At 38.5% G+C, this 17,502-nt stretch overlaps 1 protein-coding gene across 1 annotated transcript in view; it reads left to right on the forward strand.

The window, feature by feature from the left end:
• GPLD1 (glycosylphosphatidylinositol specific phospholipase D1) overlaps positions 1–17,502 on the forward strand; it is a 50,222-nt gene that overhangs the window by 18,382 nt on the left and 14,338 nt on the right. The window contains 8 exon segments of the mRNA XM_020986838.2: positions 3,188–3,253; positions 5,278–5,366; positions 5,369–5,397; positions 9,444–9,583; positions 10,682–10,868; positions 15,195–15,305; positions 16,305–16,379; positions 16,855–17,011. Of these exon segments, the coding sequence (XP_020842497.1) occupies positions 3,188–3,253; positions 5,278–5,366; positions 5,369–5,397; positions 9,444–9,583; positions 10,682–10,868; positions 15,195–15,305; positions 16,305–16,379; positions 16,855–17,011 (854 nt within the window).

Consider the following 17,502-nt stretch of genomic DNA (forward strand, 5'->3'; position numbering starts at 1 on the left):
TATTATAAGGATGTAAATTGCAATGTGGTAAAGAGGAGCTTCTTAATAGTTAAAAATGCCCCCAAATGGAATGGACTATCTTGAGAAATAGAAGGGTTCCTTTTGTTAAGTTTCTGTGCTTTCTGTTCTGATCAAAACTAGTCAGATATTTATCAATGTTGTAGGGCCAGTGTTCTTAACTGTTGTGTGATGGACCATATTTTTAAGTGCACTGAGGGTCTTCCCTTCCCAGACTGACTTTTTTCTGAAGACAAACTAGGCCATCTTTTGCCTCAATTCTTACCTAGTCTTTAATTATTGAATGGGCAGTGCCTCAGACAAACTGAGATCTGGGAAAGACCTTAGTTTAAAAGGGCCATGGTCTCCTCCTGCATCCAAGACCATCACCAGTTACCTTGACCTATGTCCTGCTGCTGGACTCAGATGACTCTGAAAGAGAGAGTGGGGCTGATGACTTTGCACAGCTCTGCCTCACTGAAATCCAATTTACAATCAAGTCAAAGCATCACTCTCATGCTGTCATTGGTCCTCTTCAAGAATGAAAGATGAACAGCAACAAATGCATCACAGAGGAAACCAATTATATTAAAACATAATTACCAGAATTTTAAAAATTCCAAGTTCACAAACCCTCTTTATCTATCCACAGACAGCTTCGATGGTCTGTGGACCCCAGGTTAAGAATCCCTATTGTAGAGGAAATCCATGCTTTAGGAAGAGGTAGGACTAAAAGACCTCTGAGGTTTATTCCAAGCTCTAAACTTCTAGTCTCAGGAATCCTAGTTGGATTCTCTGGTCATATTTGCCTTCATTTTTCATTTCAAGGGTAGAAAAATAATGCAGCCTCTTCATTAGGGTCTGTAAGGGAACAATGGATCAGTCAAGAAGAGACCAACAATCACAGCTTGGCCTTGTTTCTTTCCCTTTTTGGGCATCTGCTCTCAGTCTACCCTGGGTCTATCAACTCTGACCAGGCTTTGGAATTGGTCTTATCCCTCTTCTACCACCCTACTTACTAGCTTAACTAGGATGTGGGAAAAATCCTCTTTTCTTCTTATTTAACTGAGACACAGGGCTGAGATTACGTAGTACAATTTGCTGCTCCTAACTTAACTAAATGCCAGACTTAAAGTTTTATAGCAGGTGATTTCATCAGTAGGTACTTAGCCCCAGATTCTTTTCCCTTTTGTTGTTCAGTTGTTTTAGTTGTATCCGACTCTTCATGACCCCATTTGGGGTTTTCTTGGCAGAGATAATGGAGTGGTTTACCATTTCCTTCTCCAGCTCATTTTACAGATGAGGAAACTGAGGCAAACAAGGTTAAGTGACTTGCCCAGGATCACATAGCTAGTAAGGCCAGATTTGAACTCAGGTCTTCCTGACTCTAGGCCCAGCACTCTATCCATTGTGCCACCTAGCTGCTCTTACCACAGTCTGTTCTGGCCTGGATTAGAGATTGTTGGGTAAAACTTCCAGCATAAAAAGATTTGGCTTGTCCTTATTTTTGGTCTACTTGTAGGTTAAGGGAGACCTTTAATTCCTTCCTGTTCTAGTGGCAGTCCTCTGTCTGGTGCAATGAATCACTCAGAACCTGAGGATTCAAATAATTAATTTTAAATATATATATATATATATATATATATATATATATATATATATATGTGTGTGTGTGTGTGTGTGTGTGTATGTGTGTGTATGTATATATGTATGTATGTATATATACACATATATCTACACATACATGCATATATGTATACATGTATATGTTATATTGTATATACATACATATATATATATATAGAGAGAGAGAGCATACATATTTGCACACACACATACATATACAACACACCCTCCCCCCCCTAGGTAAAAGCAATTCCCAAAGTGGTTAAAAAGCAGTTAATGAAAGTGAAAGCAAGTAAATAAAAGCCACCAGAAAGGAAGTTGGCAAGGAGGTTCCCTGGAGTCTTAGGAGCTCTCCAGCAAAAGTCCTAAAACCCTACTTCTGCATTCTTGCCCAAAGGTCGCCCCACACCCCTAAGTCCCAGATTGGTCTTCCTGGGGCCGTAGTTAATTCAAACTGTTCCGTATCTGCTCCACAACTTCTTCAATGACAACATCCCTAGCTGTGTTGTAGAAATATAGGGACTTAACCCACAGCTTACTAGTGGAACTAGGATCTCAGCCCACAACATTTTAGAAGCTTCTTCCCCATTACTCCAGGTATAGACCCTTCAGGTCATCCCCTGTAGCACCAAAGTTTGCTTCTTTTTGTTAGTTAACCTGGTTTTATTGCTCCTTTTTCTCCATTCCCATCTCCAGTTCTGAAGAAATCACTTCCCTATATGGTCCCAAAGATTTTTGCCCTCTATTTCAGCCTATCCTCTATTAACCTTGTTATCATCTCTTTGTCTTTCTGAAAGTTGGTTTGGTTCTGGGTTCCTGGAGTTCTGCCCCTGGCTCTTTTCTTCTGACCCATTCAGTTTGTTTAAACATACTCAATAGATAGGAACACCTCCCCTGGAGCTACCACACTCGCCACCCTGACTCAAACTAATACATTGGGTCTCTACGGGGGACTACTGCTGTAGTGAGAAAATTGAATTGACTCTGATTTCATTTTGTACTTGGTTCTATTCTGTATCACCCCCCAACATGTTGTAAAATTGCCTAAACTTTGTTTCTTTGTCTCTGAGTTCAGTTCAGAAGTTCGGCTTTGCTTTCTGAGCTAAGTTGTCCCATAAATCACCTTAATTCAAAGAAATAATATATTGTCTCTACATATCTTACTGCCCATGTACAATCAAGGGAGATCTGTTGTCTTCCTGACAAGCCTTGCAAGATGCAGGTGAGCACCATAAAGTCTGTTATCTCTGCCATGCTGGTTGTCCTTCAAACTCTCTTCAGAGATTTAGGTCAGTAGTTCAAAGCAAAGGCATTTACTTTTCATGGTATAGCATGAACAGTAGTAGCAAAACATTCCTCCCATAATACCAGGAGTGCCCTTTTTCACCGATACATACAGGAATAGTGGGAAGAATGGCAAACATGTAGAGCCTACACTTTGAAAACAGTTGCTAAGCTAAATCTTTGAAGAGAATTTGAAGTACTTAATGTAAATAACTGAAAGTGAAATATGTTTCAGAAGATGATAGGAAAAAACTTCACCTCCTTTTGCATACTTCTGCAGTGACTGTACCCTACCTGAGAATCCTCTGTTCATGGCATGTGGTCCCAAACATAATGGCAGCCTTGGGTAAGTGGAATGAATCCTGATGTTTTTGTTTCATAGCCTTTGTGATCACTCATAAGATCAGAGATTTAGAGCTAGAAGGGCCTCTGATACTCAGAAAAGACATCCTATTTGCAATCTGTGGATCTTGCAATGGAAGATGTTTACCCACTGATTCTTACTGATTGGATTTTTCTGTTGTGTCCTAAGGAATATGTGCCAGAGGCAAATTTTGATCACTGTGGTTCCTGAAATTATATAGCATCTAAGGGATATATCACTGTGTCCCACAGAATTGTAATCTAAATACCCATTGTGTCAGCCCTGAACAGGGGGAGTTTGAAATTTAGTTTTAGTGTTTTAGTATGTGTCAGAGACATCCAGAATTTAACTAATGGTATTTTTGGAGCTTTGACATAATTCTTTTCACTTGAGAGTCTGGATTATCATAGGATTATAGATATAGAACTGGAAGGAAACTCAAGAGGGCATCTTGTCCAATCTCTTTATTTTACAGAGGAGAAAACAGACCCAGGGGGGGTTAAGTGATGTGTTGAAAGTCACAGAGATATTAAAGTGGGATTTAAGCATATGGCCTCTGACGTCAAAGACTTTCCACTGTACTAAAGTGTAGAGAACAAATGAAGATAGGAGATAAGAGGACTTGACTGAAAAGAGGAGCTAAAAAAGAAAATAAGTATTGATTAAAGGAAGAACAGGACAAAGATCATGCTTTTCCTTCTAATCTTGTCCTTTTATGCCAACAATAAATTGAAAGACAAATTTCCTTCTTTTTCTTTGACTCGCTTTATCCCAAGACAGAAAGAGCATTGTGTTTCCTAGTGAGAGGACTGTGATGATTGTTAACCTTCACATTTTCTAGTTAACACCAACATGTTACTTTTTTTTCCCTCCCCCTTTTCAAGTGAGAATCTTTACCCTCCTTAGCTGATAACAAATGGTAATTATAGAGAATTTCTATCTCTGATTTCCTGCAGTTTAGAATTATGGGTTGGGATAAACATTTGAATTAGAAAATATTTAACTTTTTTCTTATGAATGAGAGCTTATCAAGTCTGCAAGGGATAAAATAGTAGATATGATGGCAAAATTTGCATTTCAACCCTTTTTTTTTTTTTTGGTCAAATACAGACACATTTTTTAACTCTTAATGATCCAGAAGGAACTCTAGTTTTATTTATCATTGAACACTTGAATTCTGATACTCTGGAAAATATATTGAGACTGGAAGTTTTTTGTGTTATCTGAGGCCTTGTGGAAGTATTGTGGTACAGAAAACATGGAAAAGAGAATCAGGAATTTTTGCCCCAATCCAGCAGCCAACTAGCTGTGTTGTTGTGGGCAAATTACTCTTTTTGGGCTATGGTTACTCTATGTGCCAAATTTTGTGTATTCATTCAGTTGTTTCCAACTCTTCATGGACCATCCTGTCTATAAGTTGTTGTTATGTGTGTTTTATTTTGTTTTTTGTAAAGGTGCTTAATCCCCATGGATTAAGGCAAACAGAGGTTAAGTGACTTGCCCAAGGTCACACAGCTAGTAAGATTTGAACTCAGGTCTTCCTGACTCCAGGCCCAGCCTTCTATCCACTGCATCATGTAGCTGCTCTATGTACAAAATCGGAGACATGGATTAGAGGATCTCTAAGATCCCTTCAAGCACTAAGTTCTATAATTTCTTTTGTAGAGATCTTGGAGTTCAAATCCTGCTTCTGTCATGTATCTGTAAGACCTTGAGCAGGTCACATCATCTCCCCAGGTCACAGTTTTCTCATCTGTAAAGGAAGGGGGTGGAGCTGGATGACCTCTGAGGTCCCTTTCAGCCCCAAATTCATGATGCTATGATCCTATAAACTCAGAGGCATGACTAGAAGATCCATCCTGTTATGCTTCCTCCGAGCTCTAAGGTCTTATAATGCAGGACCATGTCATTATCTCTTCTTTAGCCCATTTATTCAAGATATTTTATTTCTTAATCAGTAAATGGTTTTCTGAGGCTTATCATTTGTAACTGATTCTTCTTGACAGAACAAAACTGCCGAAAAATAAATGTCACGCAACTTTAAATGTATCCTTAGCTGAAAATGCTAAAGGAAATATAAATTACACAGAAAGAGGCGTTTCTTCAGTGTGGATTCGTGGGCCCAAGTAAGAATTTCTCTCTAAATAAATTGAAACTCTAGAATTGTGGCTTGCTACCTATGGATTGAAGACCCCCTAACTGAAGCTCAAGAGCTATTATTGCAAGAGGTCTACAAATCCCCGTACCCACCATACCTTATCATTTTGACCTTGATTTTATTTGAATGCATATATGTATGTGATATATATATATATATATATCCATATCTATCTATCTGTCTATATACTGTTTTTCAAATGTGTGTGGATGCTGTTGGCTATTAATAAATAAGTTTTTATTTTGTTACAAACTTACATTTTATTCATTGTGATTACATTAATTAATTGTAATTACACACTTGTATTTCATTAATAACCAACAGCATCTACATACATTTGAATTTGAATTCATAAAATTTCATTTTTTTCTCGACTAATGGATACTAATAGTAAGGATGCTCATAGTAAAAATTGGTCCTCAAGGATGAGCCTGGGGCTCCTGGTGGTCCAAGATAGATAGAAGCAACCGTCGTTAGTTTCATCCAGCCCTGGATTGGTCCCAATACAATGCCAGTCAGTAGTACTTATTGAGGGTTCACTGTGTGCCCTGTCTTAAGGGGAATGATGAGGAGATAGAAAGGAAGTAGAAAATACAGTTTCTATTTTCAGACAGCTTTTTTCACCTACTCTGTGAAACTTTTCCTTGATTCCTCCCAAATTCTAAGCTGAAAATATTCTTTGTTTCTTCAAAAATCTTTCTGAAGATCTTTACTTACCATCACACACTCACCATTATCCCTATCATTCCCTGTATGTTGCACTATATTCATCCATGAACATATTTACATGTAAACTTCTTGAGACATGCATAACCTGCGTTCTCTTTTATTTTAATATTCCCAATGCCTGACACTTAATGTAAAAATATTTGTTGCTGTGCTCACAAGGACAGCAACAGCTGTGTATTGGAGAACACTTTCTTCTGGGTATACCCATGCTAGAGAGGTCTTGGGGCCTTTGTAGTAGTACAGGGCTTACAAAGTACTTTTTTCACTACAAATGCAAAGTATTATTTGAAAGATGAAGTCATGGAGTTTGAGAGGTAGAATATGTTTGCCCATAGTCTTACACCTCTAACTGGTAGAATTGGGATATGAACCTAAGACCCTCCTAACTCCAATTACAGCCTTGGAGTCAGTTTAGAGCTAACTGGTAGTATTTATGGAGTATGTGCTCTATATGTGCACATGCCCTATCAATCAGTTAGTCAACACACATTTATGAAGTGCCTACTATACGCCAGGTTAAGAGCCGGGGATACAATGAAAGGGAATGTATGCCCTCAACGAGCATACATTCTAGTGAAGAAGACAACTTGTAAATTACTAAGTACATTCAAGTTATATACAGAGTGATGGAAGGTGATCTGAAAGTGGAAGGCATTAGCAGCAGGAATGATTAGTGAAAGGCCTCTTATACGAGGTGGGATTTGAGTGAGTCTTAAAGAAAACCATAAAACTGAAAGGCAGAGGTGAGGGAGCAGAGCACGTCAGGGATGGGGGGAATGAGGGTGTGAGAAGCCAGTGCAAAGACGTGGGGATGGGACATGGACTATCATGTTGGAGGAACAACAGCTAGGCCAGTAGAGCTGGATTGTGGAATGAATAGAGGGGACTAAGGTAGGGTATTACCTTATCTTTCCTTGTAATTTGGGAAAAGTAGCATAACAAGAGAATTTCTAGCTCAGGCTTTCTATTGCCACTTGCTAAGATAAGGGAAAGACTGGGATGGGAAGAGGACACTGCCTCAGTCTGTTTTGAGCCTCCAAACATAGTTTCTGGAAACTAGAAGGTCATGCCACCTTCAGAATCAAGGTTGGGAGATAAGCCACAGTTCCAGTTTGGACCAGCTGGCAGATATCCTTATCTTCCTTCTGTTACTTGTTTCTAGATCTTTCTTATTTTCCTCTCCTGCTTTCTGTGAAATTCCATTTTTTCTTTTCTGCTCATATATTCACAGTCTATAATAAGATGTTGAAACTGATTATCTGGGTTTATTGACTTTTGTATACAATCAACTGAGCCTGCACTCTGAGCAAAATAAAACTGTATTTCACTGTCTCTGCATCATTGATTTGGTGATTGACAGCAGAATCTAATCAATGGACTCTCAGATAATATTTATCTCTGTAGTATGGAGCCAAGTTATGAAGAACTTTAAATGACAGACAGAGGAGTTTATATTTGATCCTAGAGATAATGGGAAGCCATTTGAGATCATTGATCAGATTGAGTGACGTAGCCAGATCTATACTTTAGAGAAATCATCTTGATAGCCGAGTGGGGGATAGATTGGAGTGGTAACAGCTTGAGGCAGGGAGACTAGTTGAAAGGTTATTGCAGTGGTCTAGGTCACAGGTGATGAGGGCTTGAACTGGGGTTATGACTGTATGAGTGAAAGAAGGGGATATATATGAGAGATGTTGTGGAGGTAAAAATGACAAGATTTGGCAGTGGATTGGATATATGGGTTGACTAACAGTGAGAGATCAAGTATGACACTGAAGTTTCAGGCCTAGGTAACTGGGAAAACAGTGGTACCCTTGACAGTAATGGGGAAATTTGGACAGGTGGAGGATTTTGGGCTAAAGATAATGCATTCTGTTTTCCACATGTTGAATTTCAGATACCTATGGGATGTTCAGTTAGAAATATCAAAGTGGCAGGTAGAGATTTGTGACTTGCTCAGCAGAGAGACAAGGGCTGTATATATGTAGAACTGGGAATCATCTGTCCTCAGGGGAACAGTGGGGAAATAAAAATGAAGTGAAAGCTATGGCCCCTTCTTTCAATTGCTTTTAAAAAATGCTCCCTGGATGGCTAGGTTTGTTTCATGGCTGATGGAAAAACTGGAACCTGTTTCTGATCTCTAATGGTTTAGTATGAGGAGGCACAAAACTTTGCACAAGTTATTTAACCTCTCAGATTCCATTCCCTTATCTGTAAAATGAAGGGAATGGATTAGATGAAGTCTAAGGCCTCTTCTATCCCTACCTATGCATCCTTATGATCTGTGCTTATATTCTTCTCTGCCAAACATTCTGTGTTACCGTATGGAATCTCTTTGTTGCTGGAATCATGAAGATGGAGCAAATGTATTTCAGTCAGAGGTCATAGATCTCTGACACCACTGAATGTATACCACTCCTTGTAGTTTCTGAATCTATCATCTTGTGTTAATGTCTTTCATTAATACCAGTTCAATGGTTTCAAAATATATGTGTATGTATGTATGTCACGAGGCTGAATGATCTATAGAAAATCCATTCCAGGGAAACTTTGGGTTATATATCTCTTTGTGTGCTCAGGGCTTGTTTGACATGTTCACTGCAACTTTTTGTTTAGTTTTGTTTTGAAAGAAAACAAAATCATCTTTGATTCATTTCCATGTTCTATGAAAAAAATAATTTTGGGGTCAGTTTTATTGGGAGTTTAGAAAATTAGTCATTCATTCTGGTCTAGGGTATATGATTTGGTTCAATTCAGGTCCCTTCTTTTTTTTTTTATTTGCTATACATTACGGTGACTGTCTCTTCTACATACTTGCATGTAGTGGCCCAACTTGTATTCACCTGCCCTCAATGAATATACTTGATCATGCACATAAAAGTATAAAGTATCCGTAAAACATCTTTCCTTCAAAAAGATTAGTGGTTTTGTTAGATGTGTATTTATATGTCTGATTTACATATCGCGTATTGAAAAGAACAACGGACTTCGAGTCAGGAGTCTTAGATTTGAATCCTGGTTCTGATGTTTACTTGTTATGTGACCTTTATCAAATCACTTTTCCTTCTCTAAGAGTCAGTTATTATTCCCTCATCCCCCTTAATTAGTCTACAATGGCTTCCTATTGATGAATTGATATCCTTCTCTGACCTACCTCATATAGTTGTACAGAGGAAGATACTTTGTCAAACCTAAGATATTCTAGAAATGTGAGCTGCTGTGATTATAGGGATTCACATTTGTGTCTGTAATCATGGTTAATATTTAATGATTCTTTTCTTTTAGGATTCAGTCTCCTTTCTCTACCTGACTTTGACAAAGAAGATAAGGAAAGTGTTTGCAAGTGAACAGCCTCGCCAACAGAATTATGTCACCAATCCCATAGCATCTTACTTCCTGTCATTTCCTTATGTGAAGCTTGGATGGTAGGTTGGGCTTATTTTGTCTGAAATTATTTCCACGTCATTAACTCTTTATTTGGTTCTGAAAATTAAAAAAAAAATCCATGAGCCACCAAAGCCCTTTGGCTTCAAGCCATTAATTCATTTAATTATAACACAGTTAAGATAGGAATCAAAGTTTGTCTTCATTGTTTGCTATGCATGTAAAATGAGCTGTTCCATTCAATGGAAGATCATTCCAAATAAAAATTCCTGATTGTGTTAGCAGCCACAGAAAGATGCAGTCCTCAGTCTGAGGAGCACTTCCTTTGTATCAGCACTTAGGTACATGAAGATGTCAGAATCCATTCTTACATCCCTCAGTTGTTTTGAGCGGTATTGTTTTGTTTTTTATTAACCGAATAAGGTTAGGTTTCCGCATGATTTGTCTCAACTCCAGGCTTGTGATTCAGATACTATTCTATAGGAAACAGGGGGCTGTCACTGAGAACTTGGAGGTCATTTCTTTGTGAAGAGGTTGCTTGTTTGCAGCTCTTTGGTATTTTGATTTCATCAATTCCTTGGAGGTCCAGTGTGATATGTGTTAGTTTAGCACAGTGCCTGGAACATAGTAAGTGCTTAATAAATGTTTATTGACTGACTGATTGTATGTGTGTGTATGTGGGGAGGGGGATATCTGTGAACTTAAAAAATTTGAAATATATATATGTATAGATATGTTATGTTTCTCTATACTTAGTTGCCTTTGTAATGCTGTTCATTTAATTTTATGAATTTAAAAATATCATTCAATGAAAGAGTCTGTAGGTTTTGCCAGACTGCCAAAGGGATCCATCCATGACACTAAAAAGGTTAAGAATCCTTGTTTAGAATGAGCAGGACTTAGATTGATAAATATTTTGAAGCTTTCCAAACTAGCCACCATTATAGTTGATACTAATTGCTTTAAGGCAGTATATGAACCTAACTCTTCCTTACTCTAAGGCCAGCCCCTTAAACACTAGGCTTTATTAGGTAAGGAGGCTTGAAAGAAGTCTGCAAGAGGAAAGATACAAGGAGGAAAGTGTTTTGCCCAATCAAATATTTCCTGTGATATAACTGATAATCTCTTCTGATGTACAGGTCAATGATTTCAGTCGACCTCAACCAGGATGGCCATGAGGATCTGGTGGTAGGAGCACCAGGTTATAGCAGACCAGGCCATGTGCAGGTGGGACGAGTGTATCTCCTCTACAGCAACGATATAGGTTTGCCTCCCGTAGACTTGGATTTGGACAAAGAAGCACATCTAATTCTAGAGGGCTTTCAGGTGTGGTTCTAATTCATTATTTTTTCTTTAAAAACATGTTACATGTGCTTTGTTGAATAATAAATCATTACCTAAAGCCTATGATCCTGTTAGCATGTGATCCTAGTTTTGGCAAACTTCTCAGCATTCTTTAAATGTCTTAATTGCTTAAATGAAGCTCGATGTATATATTTAATGAAAAAAATCACTGTGTGCTTTAAGAAGTAGTATGGCAAAAGCAAAAAAAACCAGTTTTAAAACAAATGTCCTCATTGAAGAACTAAAATGGAGACTCTGCCAGAAGCCCACCTCCAAACAGCTTAAGTCATAATTCTTGTCAAGGCACTAGCTAGTGTAAAGCAACTAGAGCTTTTCCCTAGGGTAATGAAGTTTAGAAGGAGCAGATAACATTTTTATTCATCCAGGAGGTGGAAACCATGAGCTTAATACCTCATTAGCAAGAATATTGGGTTAAAGTAGGAAATTTACCAGATGATGCCCTCTTGCCCTGTCCTTTCTTGTACATGGCCATACTCTGAGTCAGTGATTGTCCAGGACCACTTTGGGTCCCTGAGACCCTTTCCGGTAGTCTGAAGAAGGTCCAAAACTACTTTTATAATACCAAGATGTTTTAGTGTTCCAATACAGTCAATATTGATAGACATAATCCACATAAATAAAATCTCTTTTGGGAGGCGTTCTGAATTAATTTTTATGAATATAAAAGTGTCCTAAGACCAAAAAGTTTGCTCTTGGCTCTACTCTTTCCCTATTCTGGCAGCAGTCTCCTTATATTGACTTTCACATTTCCTGGGGTCCCTCTAACTTAACTGAACTGATTTTTAAAAGTTGATTATAAAGGGCAACTTGTTTTCTGTGTGTTCTGGATGCATCTCATGATACTTGCCTTAGGGCCCCAGACTTGCTGGTTAGGGCTCTGGCCCTTATAGCTGCTATAAGAAAGGACAGTGGTAATTTATCTGCAGATAAATGCCGTGTTAATTGACTTGTACAAGGTCACTGAAAGCAACCTGTTAGTTAATGACATTTTTGAGTTTTGTCTGTTGGGCAACAATTATAAGTTTGTTGTATGGATGGAAAATTATATTGAGTCAGGTAAGTTCTTGCCTTGGTTCTGCCATTAACTCCTTATGGTATCAGGTAAACCACTTAACCTTTCTGTTTTTTCAGTATTCATCGGTAAAGTGGGAACAACACTAATGCTTGACCTACACACTTTATGGAGTTGTTATGAGAATGAAAAGAAATAATAGGCAGGAATGAACTTTGCAGAGTTAAATGACAAGACTTCACTGTTGTACAGGACAGAAAAGGAGGCTTATTTTGCCAATTTCTGTGTTTTGGGCAGAGCCGTGAACACAGTGCTGTAAATAGCACATCATAGTATCATGGGAGTTGGAAGAGATTGCTGAGGTCATCCAGTTTAACGTCCTAATTTTACAGATGAGGAAACTGAGGCCCAGAAAAGAAATTAATTTGCCTAAGTTCACACTAGAAATGGCTTAGCTAGAATTCACTCCCAGGTTTTGTCACTGTAAGCCCCATGCTTTTTTACCCTTTTTCATAATCCCCACAGAGCATGAAAAAAAGTTTCCAAATATTTCCATCCACTCCTGTTTGCTGCTCATTACTCACCTTCTCCAGAAACTTCTCAATCTGTTTGTCGCAGTGTTTTACAAAATAGAATCATTCATAGCGTATGTTCTTTGGGGATAGGAATAATTGCTTACCCCAGTGGGTGAGTAACTCTATACAGAAGCAGCACTTTTGATGGAATAGTGGTTGTTACTGTTGTTTTAAAATTTTTATTAAATGGTGTTCTTGAAGACCAGCATGGTTTAGTGGAAAGAACACTGGCCTGACTGTCAGTGTCTTTCAGCTTTGCCATTAATTATCTCTGCAACCCTCTGAGCTTCTGTGTCCTCATCTGTAAAAGGAAGGCATTCACAGGATCATAGGTCAGGAAAGGATCTCAGAGGCCATCATTTTACAGTTGAGCAAATTGAGACCCAGGGAGGTTATGTGTATGTGTCAGAGGTGGGATTTGGACCCAGGTCTTCTGACTTACAATGCTCTTTCAACTGTACCATGATTCCTAGATGATCTCTAAGCTCCATTTTAACAAATGATGATAATGATGATGATGATAATGTTGTTGTTGATGATGATTCCAGGCTTAGAATTCATATATTCCTGGGGATGCTTAGTTAACTTTCAGAGGAGTCTGAAAAGGAACCTATTAATGATATAATGAATAGAAGGCTGCTGGGGACATGTAGAAAAGTTACACAGGATGAGAAGATATTCTCATGATTGGGGGTTGGAGGGAGCATTGATCCACTGAAATATTGAGGCCTGGCAGGGAAGCAAGTTTTTAGAGCTCTGAACATGTCATCACTCTGTCTTCAGCTTGCCCTGTGTCTTCCAATGGTGGAGGAAAATTCTCTTGTTTATCAGGTTCCCACCTACAAAAATGGTGGAAGGGTAAAAATGCAAAGCTGTAGTGAAGGCTACCTGATAAGTAATAGAATTGCTTACAGAAGTAAGGGGATTATGCTATAGACAATGTGTCATCTTATAGACAGTGAAGACCAATAGGGTGTAGTGGAAAAAAGGTCGGGCTTGGTACAGGAAGCCCCAGGCTTGAATCCCAGTTAAGCCACTCACTAACTGTGTGACCTTAGACTTCATTACTTTGGGACTCAGTTTACTCATTTGTAAAATGAGTTAATTTAGATCAGGGGTTGGCATATACTGACTGAGTACCAAATCTAGCCCACAGCCTGTTTGGTATTTTTTTTTATGGTCTTCACATTTTAAAATATAATGAAATTTTATTTTAAATTGTAAAAAACATTCTTAGCTGGGACTAATAGATGGTAGTTGAAGTCCCATGGGCTATGTAGTTTGCCAATCCCTGGAGTAGACTATCCCAAGGGTTGCTTCTCTCTCTAAATTCTATGCCTAGAATTTATTATTAAGCTATATTAAACAGTTTTTAAATTGCCTATACCCTTTGACCCAGCAATATCACTATTAGGTCTATTTCCTAAGATAATTAGGGAAAAAGGAAAAGAATCTATATGTTCTAAAATGTTTATAGCAGCTCTCTTTGTGGTAGCAAAGAACTGGAAATTGCAGGGGTGCACATCAATTGAGGAATGACTGAACAAGTTGAGGTATATGGTTGTGATAGAATGCTACTGTGCAGTGAGATCAATGATCTTAGAAAAAACATGGAAAGACTTGCACAAAATAATGAAGAGTGAAAAGAGCAGAACCAAGAGAACATTGTATACAGTAACAGCAACATTGTTTTAAGAATGACTTTGAGCAAGTAAGTCATTTTGACTATTATAAATACCTCAATTAACTGTAAAGGACACATGAAGAAAGACACTATCAGTATCCAGAGAAAGAACTGATAAATAGAAGTATGTATAGAATAATTTTACATATACATCCATTTGTGTCTAATGGTAGCCATCTCTAAGGAGGGAAGAAAAAAAAAAGAAATTTACATGATAACTTTATTATATATTTAAAAGGAATAGTAAGTTGTACATAATAGATTTGCAGGTTCATGTGCAATCATCTTTTTATTATCTTTTCTTATTATTTTTTAATTATGGAAATGTTTGTTTTATTCCATAATTTGAATTAATTTAAATTACATTAATTAAAAGAATTAAAACTAAATTAAAAAAATTTCTATGTCTACATTGATCTCTGAGGTCCATTCCAGCCTTAATAGTCTCTGATTCTATGGCTGTAGGCTGAAAGTAAATGAAAGAGCATTGGTTCTGGAGTCTGACGACCTGTGTTCAAATCCTATCTTGACCACTTCCCTGTGTGACTTTGGGCAAGTCCCTTTATTTCCCTGGGCCTCAGTTTTCTCGTCTGTAAGATGAAGGGATAGAATAGATAACTTCTAAGGTCCCTTCTAGCTCTAAATCTTCAATCCCAATTGTGGGGTTTAATGAGTTACTTTAATTGGGGAAGAAAGCTTTAGTAACTCCTCCACTCCACCCCAAAAGCTCCCAAAACAAAACAAAAATATTCATGAACTCCCTGATGTCTGCTTGCTACCCTAGCACAGTGTATGACTCCTTCTGAAACTGTGAGGCACATTATGTTCTAAAAACCCAAAAGCACAAGGAAAGTCTTTATGTACTGCTGCCCTGTTTCCAGGGATCCTGTGCCTTCATTGTAGCAGGAGACATTCCAAAAATGTTACTTGGGAAACCAACATAAAACATAAAACCTTTCTTTTTGTCTTTAAAAGATTATGACTTAGCAAATGGGAAATAATATTTAATCCTTCAGCCCTCAGGTCGCTTTGGCTCTTCTGTGGCAGTTTTGGACTTCAACCAGGATGGGCTGCCTGACCTGGCAGTGGGAGCCCCCTCAGTGGGAGCCGAGAAACTCACTTATAATGTAAGGTTACCTTTACGTATAAGGCTTGTTTTCTGTCCTTTCTTTTTCCCCCTCCCCCTGACAACCTCGTCTTCATTTCCCAGGGGAAAGAAGACAATTAAAAAGCCCAGGGATCGTCAGTTTAGATTCTGATGTTTCTGATCTTCACATAGTAATATGATGGCCTTTCATTTAGTCTTTATCCTACAATGTTTAATACCATTAAGGATATGGAAGAAACATAACACATGATCCCAGCTCTCCAGGCAGCTGTAGTTTTCTTGGGAAAGTAAGACAGTTGGAGAGGAGCAAGACAGATGCAGTTCACTTCCAAGGCAGGAACAAGATGTCACAAGGTGCATGTGAGAAGCATCAGCTGAATGGTACAAACAATACAAGTTCCAGTGGGAGAGAGATCCCAGAGGGCCAGAATCATCAGGAAGGGTACCAGGGAGGTGCTGAGGTCCAAGCTGAGCCTGAGGACTTATAGGAGTTGCTTAGGCAGTTTTCTGCCTGTTGACTTTACTTTTTTATCATAAGGGAACCCATGTCCCTAATTTGGGGAAATGATCAGAGAATTCTAAGTTTGTGAGAGAAGAAACCAGGCTGCTATAAGAACCAGATCTTTCTCAAAGTCATCAGTAATTGTTGTTCAACATCTTCCAGGGGCCCTGGCTCTATGAAACACACACACAAAATTATTAAATACACAAATCTCTTTCTTTTATATAATTTAATCGCTCCATCAACATTTTATTAAGCACCTACTGTGTGTCAGGCACTATGTTAAGCCTATGAATACAAAGAGAGGCAAAAATAATTTCAGCCCTCAAGGATCTCGCGTTTCATTAGGGAGATACAATGTAAACATACAAGATTCATCTACCAAATGTTATTATCAAATGAGATAACATGTATAAAGCATTCTGCAAACTTTAAGGCACTATATAAATGCTAGCTATCGTTATTTCTGAAGTCCACATGATACTGCTTCTGATACATTTTTTGGTCATTTTCTAGGGGGCAGTGTATATCTTTTTCGGTGCCAGAAAAGGAAAAATATCTTCTCAACCAAATGTCACCATTTCGTGCCAGGTATACCCACTTACTCCTAATGGATGTTTGCCATCTGCACCTTGGTCTTCCACCAATGTCTCTTTGGGTTATGGAGGTGAACCTGGGTTATTTTGGGCTATACCAGTGAAACAAGAGTTCAGGCAGTCCTATCTACTAGCTGGAAAGGCTTCAAATATGGGCTAGTTGGTAGACCATATGTTTGTTTTTCAAAGATCACCTTAGTTAAATTTGAGGAGCCTCAACACCAACTTGGGTGCAGAGTGATGAATTGCCTAGTCATAACAATTCACTGAGATCATTTGTTAAGGTGTAGGAGGGTTGAAATTTGTGTCCCGTGGAGGGAGATGAGTGGCCCTGATGAAATCCCAGATACTTGGCCTATTAAAGTATGTTTTGCCACTATTACCAGACTTGTGGAGCTCCTTCTATTACTAAGAACTCTATGTAGACTCTAAAAATCTCCACGTATGAGTTAAAGCTGTTTTCTTTTCAGGACACGTACTGTAACCTTGGCTGGACGCTCTTGGCAGCAGATATCAATGAGGATGGTGCTCCTGACCTGGTAGTTGGGTCACCTTATGCACCCAGTGGAGGGAAGCAGAGGGGAATTGTGTCTGCGTTCTATTCGGGCCCCATGCAAAATGTCAAAGGTGATGCTTGCTGGCGGGAATCGTCCAGTCTGTTGTGTGTAGATTACATATTCTTGTTCATTCCTTTTACTCCTCCCTTGGTGAAGAAGTCATATCATTGCCTTATGCTGGTGATACAGATAAGCTCAGAGAATATAAAGGAGATTGTGTACCCAAAGGTTCAAAGTGATGTTGTCTTCTAGTTATAACTGAACTATAACATACTCTTTTCCTGTGTATTTCAATGAAAAGGGAATTCAGCAATAGCTTTCTAACAAAGACTTCAGTAGGCTAGGAAGTGAAATACTATGAAACATCTAGAAAAGCAGTTATTTTTACAACTTGTTCTTCATTCCTGGCAACATGGGCACAAATTTTATTCCTTGTACGAATCGTGAGGGCCATTGTTGACCCAGGGTTGACTTGAAGAGGGGAAATGGGCTCCTTTGACAGAGAGACCCTCTGAGACCTGCCAGATTTCAGAACCTCCAAATTTACAGGTCATCACAGCC

Source organism: Phascolarctos cinereus, unplaced genomic scaffold (assembly GCF_003287225.1).
Source record: "Phascolarctos cinereus isolate Bilbo 61053 unplaced genomic scaffold, phaCin_HiC Scaffold_4;HRSCAF=312, whole genome shotgun sequence".
Classification (NCBI taxonomy): Eukaryota; Metazoa; Chordata; class Mammalia; order Diprotodontia; family Phascolarctidae; genus Phascolarctos; species Phascolarctos cinereus.